The 23,047-nt window shown below is 40.4% G+C and overlaps 1 protein-coding gene across 12 annotated transcripts in view; it reads left to right on the forward strand.

Moving 5' to 3' along the window:
* Window positions 1–23,047, forward strand: part of KIAA0319 (KIAA0319 ortholog) — a 58,252-nt gene that overhangs the window by 27,221 nt on the left and 7,984 nt on the right. For 11 of the 12 annotated variants that reach the window (XM_064506945.1, XM_064506942.1, XM_064506948.1 and 8 more), the window contains 15 exons: window positions 2,792–2,896; window positions 3,541–3,638; window positions 4,027–4,114; window positions 4,669–4,761; window positions 5,599–5,731; window positions 7,586–7,814; window positions 9,887–10,010; window positions 11,397–11,529; window positions 12,438–12,586; window positions 14,572–14,723; window positions 16,548–16,686; window positions 18,108–18,267; window positions 19,592–19,734; window positions 21,111–21,233; window positions 22,670–22,760. In XM_064506945.1, coding sequence (XP_064363015.1) covers window positions 2,792–2,896; window positions 3,541–3,638; window positions 4,027–4,114; window positions 4,669–4,761; window positions 5,599–5,731; window positions 7,586–7,814; window positions 9,887–10,010; window positions 11,397–11,529; window positions 12,438–12,586; window positions 14,572–14,723; window positions 16,548–16,686; window positions 18,108–18,267; window positions 19,592–19,734; window positions 21,111–21,233; window positions 22,670–22,760 — 1,960 coding nt within the window. Of the gene's footprint in view, window positions 1–2,791; window positions 2,897–3,540; window positions 3,639–4,026; window positions 4,115–4,668; window positions 4,762–5,598; window positions 5,732–7,585; window positions 7,815–9,886; window positions 10,011–11,396; window positions 11,530–12,437; window positions 12,587–14,571; window positions 14,724–16,547; window positions 16,703–18,107; window positions 18,268–19,591; window positions 19,735–21,110; window positions 21,234–22,669; window positions 22,761–23,047 lie in introns of those variants that run through there. The other variant, XR_010387800.1, reaches the window with a different exon arrangement.

Raw genomic sequence — 23,047 nt, forward strand, 5'->3', positions numbered from 1 at the left:
ACATAACTGAAGATGCGAGGGGTACCTGGGGGTTGGACGGCAGGTGGGGATGGCTTTACTGCTGTCAGGTGTCCATCCTGTTGTTAGCAGTGACCCTTCCCTTTATCCACATCCAATATCATCGCATTTTGCAAATAGTCTTACAGTAATAATGCAAACGTCAGACCCCTTATCCAGTTGCCTTTGAGGCAAAATTCTGACTGGGTCCAACGTCAGTGGGTAGTTATGCTCAGGTAAAGACAGCAAAGTAAAAAACAGAGGTGAAGAGCATTTTCTTAATGGGTTAATTTTCATACTCATTGAGAAATGCCTGAGGTTTTCTTGAGTTTGAGTGGTCTCTTCTAGCCATACCATTATTGTGGTGTGACTCTTCAGAACACTGCTCCCTCTCAGAAACTCTTCAGCAGGGTTCCCACTAAACATAGCTGTTGGGCATCATGCAGCAACATAGGTGGGAGCCGAAGAAGTACTAGTCCAGCACTTAATAGAAGGGAATATAGTCATTTCATCCTGAATAAATGTTTTGCTTTAATTCCAAAGCTGCAAAGAGCATTATAAGACTTCCCACTGCAGAGAAAAAGTTCTTATTTTGAAAAGACCATATTTAACTGCTCTGTCCTCCCTAGCTGCATACATTCTGTGTGTGTGTGTTAGTCTAGCTCCTTTCTCCTGCTGAGACTCTGCCCTCTCTATGCACCCTGACAAAGGGGTAGAAGGGCCAAAAGAACAGGGAGGTGCAGATGTGTATTTTGCCACACTCCTGAAGTATTGAGTGATATGGAGAGCCAAGCCCTTTGTTTCTTGGTAGAGCCAGTCTGGTTTGGGATGTTCCTGGAGTCCTCTGCCAAACTAGAACCTGTGGGCCAGAATAGCGGGAAGAGGCAGCGGTAGGAGAAAAGCTGCAAAAATTCCCTCTCCAAAGCAATGGCCGTCATTACTGTGAGCATTGACTGGGCAGCTCCTTCACAAGGGGAGACTGAAGAAGACTTAAAAAGGAACTTGGAAGAAGAAGCTGAAGGGAAGGTGGTGATGCATCTTGCCATAAGTACCACTTTGTGCAAGGGTTGCTTCAGGTTTGTGTGCACCCACCCCTACTGTCTCAGAGGTCTCTGGGACAGACGGACTTGGAGTTTGCTCATCAACCTCGTCTAGCCATTTTGTTCTCTCATCTCCTGTGGAGGTCAAAGGATTCTCCAAAGCATGAATCTCTGCTCTGCTGGGGTCCAGAGAAACTTCTGTGAGCAGCAATGGAGCTGTGGCTGCATTTGGATTTTTTTTTGCATTTCTGTCATCATGGAGCGGTGACAGAAAGCATACTCTCAGCACAGCCTATTCACTTCATCCTTTTTTAGACCTGTCAAGTGCTACTGCTGGGTAGCCCCCTGCTCATCTATTCAAGGTTTGCAGCTTGGATGTTTAGACGTTGGTGAATGCAGTGTTTGAAGAGCCTTTATTCTGTGGGCTACCAATATTACTTAAGGCATTTAAAGCCTTTTGAAAATAGGTCTAAGTGAACCTTGCCTGAAGCTGTACTGTGGTATGTTTCTGTTGGTGCCTAGGTCTGTGGACCTTGGCATTTTCGGAAGAGAAAAGAGCTTTCACAGGCAAGGTCTAGGAGGGTACTCCTGGATGCCAAAGGGATTGAATATGCAATATAAGTATTTGTTAGCTACAAAATAACAACTTCACCTTGCTAATCTAGTGAAATTTTTAAAAAGTGACAGTATGAATAAGACTTTTAGCTGTGACTACTAGAGCACCATACAAACATAGAAATAGTACTGCTTGGTGAAAGAAAGCATAATATTAGAGATTTAGTATGTACTATGTTACTTTATTTAATGAAGTTTTATTGTTGTGGGGTTTTGTTTTGTTTTTTGCTTTTGGAGTGCCTCCAAAAGCAAAGCCATTAGAGAAGCTCTTTGTAGGACTGCATTACCAGAATTGCTGGGTGTTATCTGGCTGATGATGACTCAGGAACACACAAGATTACATTTAGAAATTTGCTGTTGAGCATGACAGACCCACTTGGGTTTGGAAGTAGTGGCTGAGCAGGTGTGATCTGAGGCATCCTTTGGAGAGGCACAGTGTCCTGGCAAATGGTATGACAACACTGACTGGTCTGGCAGAAAAGATGAACTGCGATCCCTGCATCTGAGTGGTTGGACACCAGCAGGCCTGCAAACACTGGCTGCACCACAGTCCTACCACACTATTGGAGGAGATGTGGGTAACTTTCTTGCCTTTTTCTCCCTAATAGTGCTCTATAACCAAAATATGGCCTTTCATGCTCTGCTTAGTTCGAGGGTTTTAGGTATCCAAGGAGAAAACAAGAGATTAGTTAGTATGGAACTTGAAGAATGGCTGTGTGCCAACTTAAAGTAATCATTTTGGTTTCCCACATGTCCTCTATAATTGCGTATTTTTGAACTCCCACACTTCCATCCAGTTATTAAGAAAATATATGATTCTTCTTTAAGCAAAACAAAATGTTGCCTGTGATATACAAGAAAAATCCAAACTGTTATTTCTAAAACAGAAATAGATAATGTCCCATTTCGCTTTTGGGTAGGGAGAACAATTCTCTGGAATAGGTTGGTGAAGAATCCATAGTCATGACTATAATAGATTATTATTTGATTATTTATTGAGAAAATTTGTGGGTTTTTTTTTTAACTTATCTTTCACAAATGCTCTTCAGTGAATACTTAATCTAATACAAATAGTATTTGAAGTTAAGAAATTTCTATCGTCACATCTTTTAAAACATAATGTACTCATTCTGTCATAGATGCAGTAAAAGAACTTATTGTGTCTGCTGGAGATAACGTACAAGTAATGCTCCCCAAAAATGAGGTTGAATTGAATGCCTTTGTTGTCCCACGACCACCTACAGGTGAGTTGAATGGTCTTTGCGCATAAGGAGATGCACACTACCAACCTGTAAATGCAGACGAGTCCTGAGTTACGTGAGCATCTGCACCTCAGGATACAGCCATCTCTCTCTTCTCCTTGCCCTACTTTTTTGTGGATCCAACTGCAGAGAGCATTTTCTCCTTTGGATTTTGGAGATTTTGAAGTGTCTAGACTCATTAGCCAGATCACACAATAGGAAGCCCGTGATTTCTACCAAAAGACAATGTGGCCCAGTTTATAGCATCTTGCTGTTAGTGCGGGCAGGGAAGTAGATTCTGAACACATTTACCTTAAACCTACCAGCTTCTAAGCTGCAGCTACAAAGAATAAATATTTCATAGGTGGCTATGTAGAGTGCATTCACTTCATGTGGAGGTGATTTTTGATGAAGAAGTTGATTGCTTGTAAGGTCTTTTCCATCCTTGCTGCATTATCAAGCTATAGCACATTGTAGGAGCTTTGGCATGCATTTGTACTTATTCATTTTGCAGGCTCAAACAATAGCAGTCATGTTTTTTTACTATAGTGTTTTAGATGACAGATGATGAACCTGATTTCTTTGTTTCCTGGGCTTATCTTGAAGGCAAAGATTTAATTATTCCTATGCTGTGGTTTTGCTCCCAGAAACAGCCTACAGCTATGAGTGGAGCTTAGTCAGTCACCCTGCTGACTACGGTGGTGAAATGGAGCGCAGGCACACCCAGACCCTGAAGCTCTCCCATGTAAGTGAGCTGTAACCTCAGGCTCATGTTTGTGCAGTCTTTTCACTGGAGTTTGTAACCTATGGTGAAGGGTGGCTTGATTTGAAGAGTTCTGATGACTCCCAGAGCCATCTTTGCTTGCATGTGTCACCAATGCTTTACTAGATTAAAATGTCTTCTTCAGAGTGTGCTGATAATTTTCTAAGACAAAACCAAAGTTCTTAAGTGTCTGTTTTGAAATTCCCACCTTCAGGCAGTGACCAGTGCCCTATGTGTATGTGTTTACAAACGGAGTACTAGGTTTCAGATTTCCAGGTTTCTCTCTATTTATGGTGTGATTGGCAGTTTGTATGCACATTGCTTCTGTATAATTTGCCATGTAACTGGATTTGTTCTGTTTGTGTCTCAGTTATCAGTAGGACTTTATGCCTTCAAAGTGACGGTTTCTGGTGAAAATGCCTTTGGAGAAGGTTTTGTAAATGTCACAGTCAAGCCAGGTAAATCAGTTGCTAAAATGATGAAACTAATTTCTTCAACACAAGTAGTCATGCAACATGCTTATCTAACAGTCTTTCAGTTACTGTCTGTCAAGGACATCTAGTACCCAATCATGCAGAGATGTACTTCATATCTTTCTGTCTTAAATGGATTTTAAGAAAGTGTAGCTAGGGATCCAGCTTGCTGTATTTAAATGATCTTTTGCCTGTACCCTCCTCAGGTAAGGCCTGAGATAACATCGTCCTACTTTTTATGTTCCCCTTCTCCAGTACGGCCAGATTAGCAATTAAGTGCTGAGCTGCAATGTGCAGTGCGCAGGTCTGCTCTAAATTATGCTGGTTGGAAGTGGTTGCAGCACAAGGCTGCCGCATCAGAGTGCACTGCTTGTCAGTAACCTTCTCTCTCCTTTGTCCAAAAGCGACGGCAGACTCTGTAGAGCTGTCAATTCCAGGCTTAGATTGCCGGGGACTGTTGATCAGTAGAGTTAGCAGACTAGCTTTGCCTGGGTCTTCCCTAAATGTTCTTTTCTTTTCTTTTCCTGTCTTTCTCACAGCACTCAGAGTTAACCAGCCACCTGTTGCCATTGCTTCACCCAAAGTACAAGAAGTTTCTTTGCCTACAACTTCTACTTTCATTGATGGCAGTCGTATGTACTGGACCATGCTTATATCCTGTATTTTTAATGTACAGTTGCAGCACTATTGTTTATCAGTAGCAAATGAAATTCCTTCCTCTCTCTGCTGTGCTCACAAAAGGTCTCTGGACCATTTATGCTGGATTTTTGATTCCCCTTATAAATGTTAAAAGTTAATCAGATGGAATATTTGTAAGGTATGAGGTTGAGTGAAATTGGTTCAAGAATAAGCTGCACTTTAAGTTTTTGTTGTTGTTTCTTTTGTTCTTTTCACCTACAGCAAACTTGATTGCTTGACTTTTACACATTCAAGTGTGTGTTGAGATTATAGTGGGAAAATGCAGCTGTCCACTTGGGGACTGGGAGGCTGCTACACCCAAACCGCAACTAATCTTACAGCTTCTTCCTGTCCTGCCCAGGATCCCCATTGCAGGCCTCTGGGCCAGGGCAGCTGGGGGCATTGCGGAGAGCTCTCCCTGGACTCAAGTTTCCTGAGAGTTTGTTTTGCTGTGTGTTTTGAAGTCAAGCAAAGGCTTACACTTTCACATTTACATGACAAGTGTTGGGGTTCTACATTCATATGTAAAGAGGCAGATACACAGGGAGGCTGACTGAGACTCTGTGTGTGTGTGTGTGTATAGAATTTTTTGTTTTTGAGAAATCATTCCAAATATAACTCAGAATCTGTGGTTTAATAGCTATGGTACATGAACCCTGCTCAAATTTGCACAAGAATGTGCTTAAAAAGATTAATTGTAGAAAACCAATTAGGTATCAGCACATGCAACTCTTTAGTATTCATACCAGCAATTGCTACAATGTACTGATATTTTTCTTTAATGAATGTAGAAAGTGTAGATGATATGAAGATAGTGAGTTACCACTGGGAGGAAATTAAAGGTCCTTTGCGAGAACAGAAGGCGTCTGCTGACACACCTGTCTTGCACTTGTCTAACCTGGTTCCTGGAAACTACACTTTCAGGTACCTGCACAGATTCTTTCCTTCTGGGGTTGTAAGCATTTCTGTGATGTTTGTTTCTCTTTCTTTGTGCTCACAATTATCTCCTCAAACAAAGAATTTCCCTTTTCTTTTACATGCTCTTCCCCTTCATTTTGCACAGTGAAAAGCCATAGTGAGCAGTTTTATCAAGAAGTGCTTGCAGTGATTTTGAGACTGGCGTAGTGATGCTTTGCAGCACAGGGTTATGCAAAATGAGGCATTAGAAATTCAACACCTCCTGTTTCCTACAATAATAACTGGGAGAGAGCATTTTCATTTTGATTTTTTCAGCCTAGAAGTTGGCAAGTGTCCCGAGATGAGACTGCAGTCAGATGTGAAAGTCATCCCCTGAAGGTTGGCAGCAGACAGAACAAGGCTGGCAGACTGATCCCCACAAAGCACTATGGTGTGCTGATTTTACAAGAATCATTGTCTTCATCATAAAAGCCTTTTCATTGCTACAGTTTTCCTCCAGTTATGTCTTGCTGAAGCTGGGTCTTATCCAGACACCAGAAGCAATTTTTGTGATTCTTGGTGCTTTAATTCAAATCAGTTCATTTTCTGAACTTTTTGGATTAAAACCTGGCCTTGGACTTGTTTACAGAGGCAGACTTGCACTGCCCCGGTGGGTAACAGCCTGCCAGTCAATGCACTAAATATGAAGGTAGAATCAGCAGGGTGTTGGAGCCTGTTGATGGCCAGTGCACATCTACGTTAAATGTGGTGCTTTGCATAAGCCTCACAAAAAATTGTGTAGCTCCAGCTTCTCTTCTGTTCTTTACCGGAATTGCTCCATGACAGAAATAAGAGTAGCAATTTTTCTGTATTAAAAGGGATAGAGCTCACTTATAAGCAATGCTCTTAAAGTGTGCTCCGAACCCTAGGGAATTTAAGAAGTCATTTCTTATATCCATGCGCATTTGAGGGAGGTTGAGGTAGCTGAACAATAGAGTACCTTGGTGAAGCTCATAGGAAATCTGCTGGCAAACAGAATCCACTGCTTCTGATGTCCATGGTTGTGCATCCACTGCAAAAGTGTACTTTCCCTAATAACAGAATTAATGAGTGCTAGTTTTTTTCCCAATAAGGGAAAGCTTCAAGAGCGGTCCTCTTTTGTGTGTTCAGCTGTATGCAGTAGTCACAACAGAGGTGAATTAAAGATGTAGTCAGTTACCACACTGTGAATGGTAGTCTTTCATCACTTTCAGATATCTGCAGCAGTTTCACTTTAAGATAATTTGCTGTTGTGTTTCTGAGAGGTAGTAGAATTTAATTAAACTCTGAGCTTTTTTTAGTTCTGTGACTTGACATCACCTTCAAAAAATCTGAGCTGATACTACGCTTCATTAAAATAGATAGTATTATGCCACAAAGGAATAAAAGTTGTGAACTGTATGCTATGACAAGTAGAGCTTCTGAACATCAGAGTAGTTCTGGATGTAGGTAGTACCAGCAATTGTTCCACTATAGCTGATGAATGAAGTTCCCTGCTTTTTACTGAGTAAACTTTTTAAAGAATTTTCAATGAAATCCTGGTTCTGATTGAAACTGAAGTTGTCACTGACTTCAGGAAGTAAGTTTCATCCAAGATCAGAATAGCTAGATTTCTTTTTCTTAATGCTTGAAAGCTGTGATTGAAAATAATGTTCTTCAAATTTCTTCCCTAACTTAGTTCAGGGCTGTGTGTTTCTGAAGCAGAAGTTAGTATGATCTAGATCAGTAGCTTTGTTTTAGGTAGTGTTTTTTCTCTGCTCTAATGCTAGAGAAATGTGAATCTTTGAATTTAGCACTTAGTCCAGTCTAATAGATTTTTCAGTATCGTTTTTCCTACTATAGGCTCACAGTGATCGATTCAGATGGAGCGACCAACTCCACCATTGCCTCTCTGACAGTCAACAAACCAGTGGATTATCCACCTATTGCCAATGCAGGACCAAATCAGGCAGTCACGTTGCCCCAAAACTTCATCACACTGAATGGAAACCAGAGCAGTGATGATCATGAAATTGTCAGCTATGAATGGTCACTCAGTCCTAAAAGCAAAGGCAAAGTTGTAGCAATGCAGGTAAGGCTATTTTTCCTTGTGTAGTGTTATGAACTCTTTTATCTTTGCTTCTCATAAGAGCAAACACATATCTGAGGAACTACTCAGAGCACAGAAGTATCCGTAGAGTTCTGTTACACTTTTTTTGTTCCTCTCTGATGTGTTCGGCTGTTATTTTAGATATTACTTTAATTCCTTCTCATTGTTTTGTCATTCTTTCTGGCCACTTCTGATTCCTGCTCGTTTGTTCCCGGGGGGGTTGGAAGGAATTTCAGTTCACAGTGTCTGTCCTTGGACCCTGGAAACTGCTTTGCAGGCTGAGAGGCTGGGCAGGCTGCAAACTGCCCCCATGTTCTCACAGAAACAGTTAGTTTTTTCTTGTAACGTTTCTTTCTCCTAGAGAAAGTAGGACTCGAAAAGGAGCTTAATTTTTGAGTGAAAAATGACAAGGTTTTTGGCAGTTTCACACAGCTCCACTCGGTTGTGGGTTTTTTTTATGCTCAGTAAAACATTGGTTTCCTATGAGGGCTAAGTGAATTTATTCTCTTAATTTTTATGGCAGCATTTTCTTTCTCAAGTCTCTGAGAACTCCGTTCAATAAGAATTGTCAGTGGCCTTCTGCACTCAGTAAGTTGCAGATTCTTGTAGCTCTGCAGGTAGTTGAGGATGGCTCAGAAGCCATTTTTGGCAGGAAATATGAGCTCTTCTGTGTTGAAAATGCAAGTGCTTAAGGACTTCTTCAAACTGAGAAGAAACCACTTTGTGTAGATCAGTTTAGAAACTGAATTAAATTGATGCAAGCCTATACTGTAGAGCCAATTATGAAAATATGAAAGTGCTTATAGCGTAACAGCCTATTTCTGTTCATTTATCAATTGCAGCACTTTCTTAAAGCATCCTTGCAACCTGAAGTTTTAGCTTTTGAGAGCTGTTTAGGCTTAAAGCAACTTGCCTGCAAGAAAGGGGTAACTACTTGAGATATGTGAAGGACTGATCAGGTGTTTAATGGTGAGATGCTAGAGCGTTCTACAGATTCCCCCCCCCCCCCCCCAAGGATTAGTAATCCCTTTCATGTCCCTAAAGCTGAAGATAACATTATCTGGAGTGTTACATGGAATCCATGATTAGACTGCAATGTAATAAGTACCTCTGGTTAGTTAATCATGTCCTTCACTTTTCGTTGCCTTTATCCAAAAAGATACATTTAATTGTATCATGACTCGTTATTGCTTATTTGAAGTATGCCACTGTATATATATGTGTGTGTGTATATATATATATACACATATATTTTAAGTAAAAGAACCTATAGCTGGGCTAGAATGAGTCTATTTGTGAGCTTGTATATCAACAAATTGTGCAAAAAGAGTGGTAGGGAAAATACCTATAAGGCATTTCTCCTCTTGGACCAAATCTTGAACCCCCTGAAATAGAGAGCATGATTCCTGTTACTTTGAGTGAAATGCGAATGAGAGTGTTATATATCTTAAATGCTGTCTTTACAATGGTATTGCTAAAAGACTATACTCAATATCACAGCTTTGTCCTGTTTAATGTTTTTTCCCATAAGCCTCTCTGCCTAGTGTAAATAGTCAAGCCTGGATTTGTGTTTAATGGCATTTAACAGTTTTTATCATTAAATGTTATGTTAAACAGTTTTATGCTATTTAAAGAAAAAAAAAAGAAGAAAAAAATTGCTAAGGAAATGGAATAAGCTGTAATATTTTTCATCAGTGTTTAATTTTGCTAATTGAGAAATGTCCCATGTGTTTCACAGACAGTTACTGTTGTTCAGAGATAATGCAGCAATTATACCAACATAAGAAATTAAGGTTTACTGCCTATAAATAAAATATTTCTCTAGGTTATTACAGACAGTCACAGTACTAGATACATCACATCTATCTGTGCATCAAATTTAAAAACTCTGTTTTGTCTACGATGTACTCAAACTGCTCAAACACTGTATTTATTATGAATTAAAACAAATTTTGTTTTTCTTCCACATTTTCTCTCTAGGACCTTTTGTATGCCATACTCATTTCTGTTTTCACCTCACCCTCTCTCTTGTTCTCTTTGTCAATGCCACATAGGGAGTGCGGACTCCATACCTCCAGTTATCTGCAATGCAGGAGGGAGATTATACATTTCAGCTGACTGTCACAGACTCGGTGAGGCAGCGGTCCACAGCAGAGGTCACGCTGATAGTGCAGCCCGGTAAGCTGACTGTAGGCAGGTCTGGTTCCCGCAGGAGTGGACCAGGCTGACTCCTTAGCACTGTTCTCAAGTGCCTGGCCTTGCTGCATTGCACCGCTCAGCTGGCAGGCTGAACATCCGGTATCCCTGCCTCAAGGACTCTCCCACCTCCCTTTTCTTTCAAAGCAAACAGTAGAAACAAGTGCAAAATTGCAGAAAGTCCAGATGGTGATTCTGAAGGCTCCCACTGGCCTGATTACATAAGGCATGCTGCACAGAGATGTGTTTGAGTGTACTTTTATGAACTGAAATATTGCTCTGAGTTTAATATCCTACAAAGCCTGTTTTGCAAAGCTGTTCAATACATGAATCAGTGCTTCACTCCATCTTATTGCTCTGCAGTTCACCTTCAAGAATCCTCTTGTGATTAGAATTGTGACTAGAAATGCGTTATGTGTTCTAGGAAAAAAGTCAAGCAAGGAGTTTGCAAAGGCTGCTTCTTATACACAGTTGTCTGGATTTGGGGGCTGAATGGTGAACAGACACAAATGCTTCAGGTCTCATCAGATTTTTTTCATGCCATTTTTTGGTAATGTGTTTGGCTATTACAGATTCTTGCATCTAAGGTGGCCCGGTATGCCCATCTGAAGATCTCCCACTCCACCATGGAGCAATGTTCTTTCTTCTTGTTGCTCATTGCACAGCTTTTTGTAGCTGACTTTTTCTGGGGAAACTTTACAGTGAGCAGAAATCAAGAACAGGAGCTGCAAGTACAGCCTGTGGTGCTGCCTTTCAGATTGATGATAGTATGGCACTGTGAAGATTGTGCTACTGTTGCTGGGTATAAGGAGAAATAAATACCCAGGAAAATGGTAGCATTGCCAATTTTACAAAGCCACAATAGCAAAGGTTGAAAGCAGAAAAACTGGTTATATGTTTCTGCACTAAATCCTCAGTGGCTCTAAATTGGCATCAACTTAGCGGCATCGCACTGACCTCAAGCAGCCAAAAACCTGGACCAGTATCTTTTCGGGCAAAGAACCATATTTGTGTGTGGGGGGATATGAAAGAGATACAGTGGTGGAACCAGAGGAATCTCCCATCGCTCTTATTGAAAAATATTTTGGTACGATGCACTGAGTGTACTGCCAAGCTCTTGCAGTGTGACTGTGTCTTCAGCCGTGACTGTGAAAATGCTGTGGAATTTTGGCTTATTGCAGATTTTCTACGGAGCTGTCTGGCAGTTTTTTTGCTCATTCGTGCATGCTGTACTTTTAATTTATGCTTTTGAGACAATATACCAGGCTTGTAATCTACCATTCTGTGTTTGCTAATATCTTTCCTGATTGGCAGTCCTTGCCAGTGGCTAGCTAGTGAATGTGACACTTTTAAATACTATTTTTACAGAAAATAACAGTCCTCCAATAGCAGTGGCTGGTCCTGATAAGGAATTGACTTTTCCAGTAGAAAGTACTACCCTGGATGGAAGCAAAAGCCAAGATGACCAAGGCATTGTCTTCTATCATTGGGAAAAGATCAGGTATTAGAGGAGTTTTACTAATCTCAGTAAAGGGAACAAAGTGGAAGTGCTTAGCTTCCAGAGCCTCTGGCATGACTATGTTCGGTGGCGCACTGTTTGCGAACTGATTTGAGTCTCCTCCTTCTCAGGTGGTGGTAGGAGATTTCTACGTATGTTTTGCACTGTGTCATCTCAAGGCAGACTGTTGCAAAGATATTGTATGAGGGAATGACAGGAACTTGCATGTCTCACATTGAAAAAGTAAACAACAGGCTTGGGTACTCTCCTGAAATGCACAAAGTTCTCCCATCAGTGCTTACAGCTTGGCTTTCTCAGTCATTTTTATTTGTTGAATAATAAAAGAAACTTATAATCCATTTAGCCTAAGCCTTAATAGTATTGTAAACTGGACTGTTTTTAAATTGAAATAGTTGATGACTGAAAGTTCCCCTGAACAATGATTGAAAATGCTTTACAAAAGCTTGTAATTGTATGTTTACATGCAAAATTAACCGATCCTTAATAAAAGAACAGGATATTAGCCCATGCAGCTATCATATCAATGACACAGAGAGAGGTTTGCTGGCACCCTGTGTATGTCTTAAGCGGCTCTTGGAGCAACAGTGTTTGTATGTTCTGGAGAGAGAGTACAGCAAGGATGTGGAAATCCTTGCGGGGGACACTTTCTGCTCTTTTAATAACTGGATATGTGGTGCTGGGAGGCTTTGAATGTCTTAATTACCCTTGACAAAGATGGAATTCTGAATTCTCTGGACTAAACTTGTGTTTTCAATAATTCTTTTACTGTCAGTGCTTATAGCAGAGGTAGAACCATGATATCTCTAGAAGCAAATGGTATGAGTGATGCTGCTGAGGGAAGAATTTGTCTGGCTGTTCATGATTATTTTTCCTGACATGTTTTGTTTCAGTGGGCCAAGCTCTGTACAGATGGAAAATGGTGACAAAGCAATAGCAACCGTGACTGGTCTTAAAGTTGGTACCTATCGCTTCAGGCTGACAGTTAAAGATCAACAGGGATTAAGCAGTGCATCTGTGCTCTCTATTACTGTGAAGGAAGGTAAGCCTAGTCGCTGCTTAGCATGTTCTGGGCAACTTGCCAGTTAACTCAGTCACTGACAAAATGCAAAGAAAACTAGAACAGAAATGGAAAAAAAATTTGTTGTCATGTTTCAAGGATATTCAAGAAGAGTTACTGCTGCTTTGTAGTAAAGAAGTATTATGAGTGGCAGTGATGGGATTACTTTACTTACGGAATTTTTTTTTTTCCCGAAGTTAAATATATCCAGTATTAGCTGTAATAAAATGCACCAAAGTGTTGTTTTGACTGTGGTATGTTTCCTTCATTAATAAGATATATTTTCATTTTATTTTATTCTCAAAATGAAGCTTTGAGCAATAAAACAATTTTACTGTAATATCCAAGAAATTAGGGCTCACAATATACCAATTTCCACTTAGAAACTTAAAATAAGTACAAGTCTTAATGTTACTTGAGTATGATACAGAGAAACAGTTTTGTTTTACATGTAGAAGATGCTGTAGAGCGACAATGCTGATCGTGCAGAGGTACTGTCAGGAGTGACTTCTGATAGAGATTTCATAGCTTCTGACCTACACTGCACTCTGAAGTTTGCAGGTAGTGATAATCCAACCATCCTATGCCCCATTTTGTTCCTCAGGGAATGATTTTAGCAATCTCCATGGGCCTGTGCCGCTTCTTTTTTTTTAAAGAGGAGGATGGCTAATCCATTTCATATCTTGTCTGGCCTTTTGTATTATATCTTGTTTTTTGGGGGGAGCAATGCACTCTGGCTCTGTAAATATGTAAATATGATACGTGCACCATTTATGAGATGATACTAGAGCTGCCTCAGCATCCTAGCTGCTGACTTCCTTGAAAAAAATGCAGCTTTGTTTCTTCAGAGCAAAACTGCAGAAACTGAAGGGCGAATGCAGCTCAGTGAGGAAGCTGGATTTCATTTTCCCCATCTGCATCACTGGTTGAACTATTCAGCTTGTTACCTGTCTGGCCAGAAACACCTGGCAACAACTCTGCCTAAGGCTTCATTTGTGCTGTGGAGTATGGCCACAGTGCATATGTACTGATTACATTCACAGGCTCAATATTAAAAATACTCAGTGCTCCAATAGCCAAGTTTAATCAGCTGGCTTACTGGGGAGACACAAGGAGATCACTTGTCTCTTTGAGAAGTGTGTTCTCTTCTGGAACACAAGAGTTGCAGCCAATACAGCACATTGGAGATCTGCCCAAAATGGAATTACTTATAGAATGATTTATGTCCTACCTAACATCCAGACCAGTGAGGTATTTCATTCAGCATCACAGCTTCCTGGAGCTCTGTCTTTGCACTTACTTTCTAAACAAAAGTCAGTGATGATGTGAGATCTTGGCGCACAGGTTTCTTGAAAAATATTTTTTTCATGTTTCTTTGGCATTTATTGGCCTGTACTTCTAATGCATGCTATAATTTCACTGCTAGTGGTGAGCAAGAGCATTTGGGGACGATATTTACTCTTGGTTTCCTTAATACACTTGACTTAAATACAGGCATTGTGAAAATTTAAGACCTTACACAAGCTTCTATTAGATAGTGAGTGATGATTCTCATGGAGAGAAGAGCCTGGTGTCATTGTCTCATCCCAGGCAGTGTTTGTAAGGCAGGCAGAAAATCTTCTAGCTTAACTGAGAAAATCTGATCCATAAATTACTGTGAAACTGTAAATAGAGCACCCCACAATGCTTTTTGTACAAGATTTTTCTGAATGGTACCTCTTACTGATATTCTTCTCATGGTGCAGTTCTACTTTTGTCAGACTGTAGCCAAATATGCTATATATACCCACAAATCCTTTCCCTGTGCCTTTGACATGAGATTCTTGTGTTATGGTCTGTAAGTGTCAGGTAGAGAATTGCAGTTAGATTTGTAACGTGAACAAACTGTGTGGGTGTATCAGAAATGGCATGTCATATCTCGCATGTTTTGAAAGCAAACCCTTCTCCTCCACTATTTTTATGGCTAGAAAACAACAGTCCACCCCGGGCACATGCTGGTGGGAAGCATGTTCTGGTGCTTCCCAATAACTCTGTTACCTTGGATGGCTCAAGGTCTGCTGATGACCAGGGGATTGTGTCATACTTGTGGATTCGGGATGGTCAGAGCCCAGCAGCTGGGGTAAGTTTCTTGAAGGCTCTAACGGGAGTCAAATTCGGCTCTTCTCAAGCATGTAGCTTCGCTGCAGCAGGGCCAGCAGGTATGACTCATGAGGTGCTATGAGGGTTGGTGTTTGGTTCTGGCTTGCCTCCCCAGATTTCTCTAATGTTTTAGTTCAAGGGGTTTGTGGTGCTTTTGTTGTGTGAAAAGCGGATTCGTTGCCCGGTGTGCAATAAGCCAATAATTACACACTCAGGAGAGACATTTGTTTATTTCAGAGTTGCGCAAGCCTGGGTGCTCGGTGGTTTCCCACAAATCGAGCACATCCCCCTAACTTTTCAAGTAGCATTTATACAAACAAATTGCCAGATTTGCGACTTTCCCTTTTACACTGATTAGTTAGTGATTTCTTCATTCCCTGGGTCCCACCCCTGCTTCTCAAGGTCCTGATCAATTAACACTGCCCCAGCTAGGTCAGTAGATGTTATCTCCCAAGGTCCTGACGAAGAGGACATAATCCAGACCCCTTAATTAACAGTTTCAACAGTGAGAGGAGGCTTTGCTTCCCAAGGTCCTGGCGCCCAAACAGGCCTTATTTCACAGCCTTGACATCCTCCCTTTCAGAGAGTGGGGCACAGGAATGCAGACTGCTTGTAACTCCCTTATCTTTCCAGCCTGCACCAGCTCTGGGGCCCTTTCTTACCGAACTAGGAGTGCGGCCTAAGGCTTCAGCAAATTTAGCTACTCATGCTAAGCAAGTGTGCGGCTACTCATGCTAAGCAAATTCTATCTAAGATAGAAGTTATCCAAATCTACCTACTTCAAACATTCTTTCTGAGCTTCTCAGGGTTGTCTTGTAACACTTTCAGTACAACTACAGAATATGTTTAGTCAGGAGGGACTGCAGCAGTCTGGTCTTAGTTGGAAAACACTTGAAGTAGAAGAATTAAAGATGTAGCCTTCAAAAAGTAATTGACAATAGTACAAGCTAATGTTTTTGAGAGAATATCATCTGAAATCCAGATACCCCAAAGGAGGGAGGTCCTAACAAAGCAAGAAGTGCTCATAACGACTGAGGAATAATGTCTGATACCAGATAAGGCAGAACTTGCAGTGTGTTATGATGATAAAAATGGTGTTTGGTGCTGGATAGATAGATACCTTGCCTCACAGACCAGAGAACAGTCTGGGCTACTAGGGCAGTAGTGAGTCCTCTCTCTGGGTGTGAGCAGACTGCTGAATTACCCCAGTGTAAACTGAAGTTTTTGTCAGTTACTAACTCTGTGATAACAGTGCCCGTCCCCTCAGTGTTGCTGACTGCTCTTCACAGTCAGAAACGTGGCAGCAAGTTGGCAAGAACTAAGAGAGGAGAAATAGCAAAGTGATAACAGGGCCTCTCGAAACAATTTACGTGAGAATATGAAAAGGACTAAAGAGGCTTAGCTTAATGATAGCTGGCAGAGATGATGGTTGGAAATAAACTCCAAGGAAGAGAAATAATTAGGATGTAAGAAAGCAGAACTGAGGATATTGGAGTAAAATGGAGAAATAAAAACCTAACTGTGTCTCAGATTTTTCAAGCAGGTGAGTACTTATATATGTCAGCTGTTTTGTCTGAAGCTTTTTTTATGGAAAGCATCTACAGTGTGCAGACATCCTCATTAACTCCCATTTCTACATTTGCATTGCTCTGTTATAAACTGTGGGTAGGGATTTATTCAGGAACGCCATTCTTCACATTGGTCCCAAAAGCCAAAGCAAGAAGTCATGTCAGATACCTGACCTGATAGTCACACCTGCAATTTTATCTGAGGGTGTAACCATCCTGGTGCCTTGTTTTTGCAGGATGTGATACATGGTTCAGACCATGAGGCAGTACTGCAGCTCACCAATCTGGTGGAAGGAATCTATACTTTTCACTTGAAGGTGACGGATGCCAAAGGAGATTCAGATTTTGACACCGCTACTGTTGAAGTGCGGCCTGGTATGACAATTAAAAGGTCATCTACAAGTTGCGAATATCTCATCTTTGTTCTCTTTTTTAATTTACTTATTTATTTTAATGTTGACAAGATTATATCAGGTTAAAACAGAAAACAACCAGACGGGTCTTTCTCCTCCTGCCTTCATATCGTTGTTCTTGATAGGCCTGAGCACACTGAACCAGCTCTGCTGGGATTCTTCTCTCCCACCGATTACAACCGTTGCATTGCTGGAAGTGTATAGATATGTGAAAATCATGCTTCCTAGTTAATATTTTCATTAGTTGTTTCCTTCATTCCTTGTTGCTGTCTGTTTCTTTTTTCTGACTGCTAATCAGGTTGGCCTGTGCAAAGAGTTGGGGGCTCACATTGCAAAGGCTTCAGCAGAGACCTGATTAATTCTCCCCAGCTGATCCACTGTGCACTTGACTAGGATTTCTTTTGGTCTTTTTACCATCTAATGATATAATGAGGGTTTTTTTCTTCCTTCAGTTATGCTTTCTGCTTGTGATGCTCTAGCTGAGCATAAATTTGGTGTTGATTTGATTGTTTAAAGTGTGTTTTCAAGTCTGTTTCCTTCTTTCATTCTGAAGGACAAAAACAAACCCAAATGACTTTCTGGGTTTTTAATTTTGGCTTTTCATTGTTTGATATTGCTCATATATACTGTTTTTAAGTGTGGGATAAGTGGCTATATGATAGAAGCAAAAGCTGAGGTTTCAGGAAATGTGACTCATAAATCATGGCTCTGTAATAGATTTCTTGTTTGTCTTGTTCTCTGGTAATGGTTTTATTTCTGCTTCTCACTTTCCTTTTGAATGTAGTCAGGGTAATTGGGTCAGGCTCTCATTGGATATCTGTGAAGCTTGTTTTGTTTGCAAACTACTTTAGAAGTGCAAGTATTATTATTTAAGAGAATCCTTCATTTTTTAAGGTAAACATATTTGATATTTCTCAAACTGTCCATCCTCACTTTGGACTCATTCATACAGTTGCATACTACCATGTGGGTCCATCTTTGCATCCCTTTCCCTGGTTGGTGGCAAGTGTCAGATCACTAGCAGTGAAGTTAAGAGTTGGACTCACCTAGTGCTCTGACCTTAAGATGGCAGCATTTAAAGGACCTGATGTTGCCATTATGTGTAAACATCTGATAATGGCCTGAAGTACACACTGAAATGCTTTTTTTCCAGCTGTTAAGATAGCAAATCAGTTTTTAGGACCCACCAAGCTTGTTTCAGAGGGAATGTGAGAATATAGGCTGAGCACTTCTTTTTCTAAGAGCACAGAAGGGTTTGATAATGAGAGTTATGGGTCCTATTCAGGAAAACATTTTCGTAAATGCTTTGAGTACTGCGTATTGTCTTCAGTCAGTTCTGAATGATTTGCCAGGCTCTGAAAGCATAGCATGTTCTTCTGTCAGATCCCAAAAGAAGTGGCCTGGTGGAGCTGATTCTGCAAGTCGGAGTGGGACAGCTGAGTGAACAGCAGAAGGACACCCTGGTGAGACAGCTGGCTGTACTGCTGAATGTTTTGGATTCAGATATCAAAGTTCAGAAGATACAAGCCTACTCAGATATAAGGTACAAAGATACCCTGCTGTGCCAGGAAGATTTGTGATTCTCCTTTACTCTTCAACAGCTCATAATTAGTTGCAAAATCATGTGGAAAAGATTACAAAAATTGTTATAGCTCTCTAAATTATATGCTTTAAGAGGTGAATTTCTTCTGCAGTGGTAGAAAACTGAAGTAAGCTCTCTGGAGCTCTGGGATATGGAACTGAAATTTTTTTATTTAAAAACCAAAAAATCCTCTGTATACATACTATTTTTTTTCCCTCCAAAGAAAATGCATGTATTTATTTCAGTGTCTTTGTTTCATATATTGCTGTTCTTCCCAAAGGCTAGCTGGAGAGAGACAGACAACCTTTCTCATAGTGAAACAAGTATTATATTTCAAAATAAGGTTCCAGCTGTATCTGATCAAACTTGTCCCATTCCCGTTTTACTCTTCTTCCTCCCTAAGGTTTTGATATTCTAAGTACGCTATATGTTTTTTTCCCATTGGAGATTGAATCCATTAGGAAACTGGTGACAAGAATCCCTTTTTGTAGAGAAGCAGATATGCCTAAGTGACAGACTTGCAGTAGAAGGCTGTACATAGCCAGAGAGACTTCTCGGCTGGATGGAACCTGTTGACATGAGTTATCTTCAAATTACTTCTTGTTAACCGATTGCTCATTTAAAAACCATTTTGGTGTCTATTCAGCTCTCCAGGTACCTCCTGAAATTCAAAAATAAGTAATTTAGAAAGTCTAGCATTGATAGCTGTGATATTTTTAATCACAGCTTCCAATTACTGCTTTTTAGCTAAAAGATGTTCCCTTAAGCATCTAACACAGGATGAGATCAACAGCACCCAACATAAAAAAAAAAAAAAAAAAAATTTTAAAGAGAGAGAAAAAGAAAAAACCTCCCACGTGAAGGTCTCTCTGGCTACCTTGCTTGTGAGCTTTTCCTCTTCTTGAACTCAGTTTTTCTAAGCTTACTCCTACTGCTTCAGAGTGCTTTGCACCAGATCCTGGATGTTTGTGCGGAAAGCAAGTGTTGCGTGTGTGCTTATCTTATCAAAGAGTCAGGAAGATCATGGAGGGAATTATGCTTCCTGTTCTCTTCACCTTCCTTCTGTGAAACTGAGAAGCCAGAGAACTGCTGATGCTTCTGGCTCAGGATGAGGTACAGTAGCTATGGCATTTGGATAGATTTGACTGATTTGGAGCTAAGGTTCCCTATCTGTAGCAATGGTGACATTTGCTTTCTAGAAACAAACAAAGCAAAGGCTGTAAACTGAATGCCTGGCGAAACCGATCCTTGACAGCGGTCCTGACCTTTGCCATTCTCTTTGCAGCACGGCAGTTGTTTTCTACGTGCAGAATGGGCATCCTTCCAAGGTGATCAAGGCATCCGACGTCTCCCGGACTCTGCATGTGCAGCTTTTGAAAGAGAAGGCTGACTTTCTGCTTTTTAAAGTTCTGCGGGTTGATACGGCTGGTATGTTTTGAATAGTGCTTCCTCCTCTTCAAACCTTGTAGACATTTGGTTAACACAGCAACCCAGAAAAAGCGTATGGGGGCCTTCTGTCTGTCATCTGGTGTCTGGGCTTGGATTCATCTTTCTGAAAGATGGCACTGAAGACAATACTTCAAATGCCCGTTCATTTGTGATGAACTGATGCAGATTGCTTGTGTTCTTTTAAAAGATGTGCTTTTGCCTGCTCTTACAGATGGTGGCTTATCTGTTCTGCATCAGGAGGAAGCTTTCAGTCCTGGGGAACGAGGACAAAGATCCCCTAATCATGCCATGGTCTTACGTTGGAAGATGCACAAAACTTATTATAGCAAGAATATAGAAATGGTTTCATGCCTCTGGTTCCTTCAGGGCTTTAGTGTCCCATAATAGGCTTGTAATGTGATTTGTTTTTATCTGTGCAATCCAAATAGTCATGTTGTCATTGTGTTATAACCCAGTCCTCTAATGAGGTTGTTTCCAGTGTAGAAAGGCCCCTAGAGTTCCTTTATAATGAGCGTTTTTTCCTTGTTGTTTTTTTAACAAGGATGTTTGAGCTTCTAAGACTAGCCTTATATTAAACTGCACTAATAATATGAACACTCTATGATACTCAGATAGTAGATATGACTTCATCATCATTTAAAATCAGGAGATGATGATCCAAATGCAAACAGAGTGAATAAGCTCTAGCACTAAAATAGTCATCAATCTTCTTTAGCAAATTCTGTTGAAGATGACTGCTTTATTGTAAATGTGCTTGGATTACCAAAATCTGCCTCATTGTTTTTCTCAGTATAGTAAATCTACTACCCTAAGTTTTAAGAGGAATACATTTTTATTTTATTCTAAAAGGCCACATTGATCTAGCAGCAGCTACTGTTATCATTGTTTAGAGAATGTAAATGCTCTGACCTTACATGATGTAATTCAGTTTTGAAATACTGAATACAACAATTGTAATTATTGGTGTGATGCTTGTCATGATAGAACCTGAGAACATTCATAATCCTCAGTTCTCAGGTACTTTAGAAGTTTTTACAAAGACATCATAAAGAAGAAATTAGCAGGCCTGAACTCCGCAGCTTCCATTCATCTTTACTTGTGGCTGAAATAAGCTGTTCTTAATTAGGATTCAAGTTCAGTATTGTTGTATGCTGTGTAAGATATTTTCCTCTTTCTCTTCACAGCCAGGAGTGTGTTGAACTGTAGGTTTTAAAACCTAACCCCAAAGGAAAGGGGGATAAAAAAAATTGGAAGGTGTTAAACTAGATGCTCTGTCACTAATCTGGCCCCACCATAGGAGGATGCATGGTGAGTTGTCCATTTACACAACTGACCTATGTTTGTTTTGTTCTTAGCCTGTCTTTTAAAATGTTCTGGGCATGGACACTGTGACCCGATAACAAAGCGCTGCATTTGCTACCAGCTGTGGATGGAAAATGTGATTCACCGTTACCTAAATGATGGAGAGAGCAATTGTGGTGAGTTTGGAGGCTGTTGTGGGATGTATTCCAAGAGCTTTTCATCTTTTTGTGAGTCTGTCAATTATTTCCTATTAGAATGGGCATACTTAGGAGGTGGATGCAGAGAGATGATTAGCAACATCTTTCTATAGAAAAGCTGAATAAGATCTTGAAATGATGAAGTCCTTAAAATAGCCCTTATTTTAAAATTTTAAATATTTTTAAAGCTCTATTTTTAAAAAAATTCTATCACTGTTTGAGGGAGGGAAGATTAAAAATGTTGACTATCATGGGAGAGATCATGAGACAACTTAGGGCCAGATGGAAGGGTTGTTTGATGGTGTGTGCATTGCAAAGTTTCTGGGTGGTATTCATCTGACTTTTCCAAAGCTGAAGAATAAGCGACACCTTGTATTCTCCAAGTGGGTGTTTGAAACATCAGTGCTAGGAGTATGGTCTGACCTAAGGAAACAAAACACCCATGATCTGGGCTAATGAATACAGTCACCTTTAAAACCTCAGCTTCTTAGCTTAATCGCTTCCACCATTTCTTTCAGAGTGCCTGTCACACCTGGAAAATGCAGTTTAGCTTCCCCAGCTTAATAGTGTCTATATTCTACTGTTTAGCACACTTACCAAATCAGTTAAGCTAACTTGGCATTGTATTGGACTCTATTTCAAATATTTACTAGCTTTAGCTTAACTAAATTGATCTACTTAAGCCAAAATCAAGCTGGCCTTTTAGTACCAGGCAGACTTGGAGACACTTTGCCAAGCAATACAATAGTCTTCAAGTAATTCTGTAGAAATTGATGATCAGGGTGCCATTTGCTACAAGCCATTAAGTGACGGTGGGCCATATGTCTGTATGTTATTGAGCAAAGATCATCAACCAAACAAAACGGGACAGTGGGGTCTAAGCCTGAGCCTAGGGCCTCCTGCAGCCCTGCTCTGTTGTACACAGTGTCGTACACACATGCATTGCACATAGTGTAAATAATAACAGCAGCCCAGAAGTGAGTATATTCAAGTGGGAGTTTCACATTATTTCACATTATCTCACTGAATCACTCTCCTGTTTTTCTTGATTTACAAATGGAAGCATGCAAATACAACAATCTGTCACTTATCAGCTGCTCTTGTAGGATACCCATGAAGTGCCAGACAGAGGATATACTTATGTTTACTTCAGTCATCATTCTCTGGGTCCTCTTGACTTTCAGATCCCATGTAGACTTCAGCTCTTTTGGGGTAGCAAAAGGCATAGCGATGGGAGAAAAGTTCCTTTACCACTTGTGTGCATCTGATCTGGAAGCTTAAAAATATTCAGGGATTTAAGTTCTCCTGAGTTCCTGTTGACAATCCTTCTTCCCCCAGGTCAGTTATTCTAATACAGCTGCATTAGAAATGGTTGTACTGATGTTGCTTTACGAAGCACTGTGTTTCTTTTTCAGAATGGAGCATACTCTATGTGACTGTGTCTGCTTTTATGTTTGTTGTGGTCACGATAGGGCTTGCCTGGTTCTGCATCTGCTGCTGCAAAAGGTACGTGATTTGCATTTCTTTTTGATGAGGTATATGCAAGAACTGCACAGAACTGCACATTTTAGTCCAGTCCTTAGTACTAAAACACTTCACTCTTTCCAGACACTTGAGGAGCCTTATGTAAATATTTTTGTGTAGATGCACTTTTGTTGAAAAAAGTGATATCCATTTGTGGCTCTGTGTGCTCTTTGCATTTCAAAAGTAAAAGCCACTGCTGAAGTATCTTTCGTCTTACGAGATAATTTATTTCAAAATGCTGAGTGTGTCCTACAGATCTTCATGGTCTC

The sequence above is a fragment of the Dromaius novaehollandiae genome, chromosome 2 (assembly GCF_036370855.1).
Source record: "Dromaius novaehollandiae isolate bDroNov1 chromosome 2, bDroNov1.hap1, whole genome shotgun sequence".
NCBI classification, from domain to species: Eukaryota; Metazoa; Chordata; class Aves; order Casuariiformes; family Dromaiidae; genus Dromaius; species Dromaius novaehollandiae.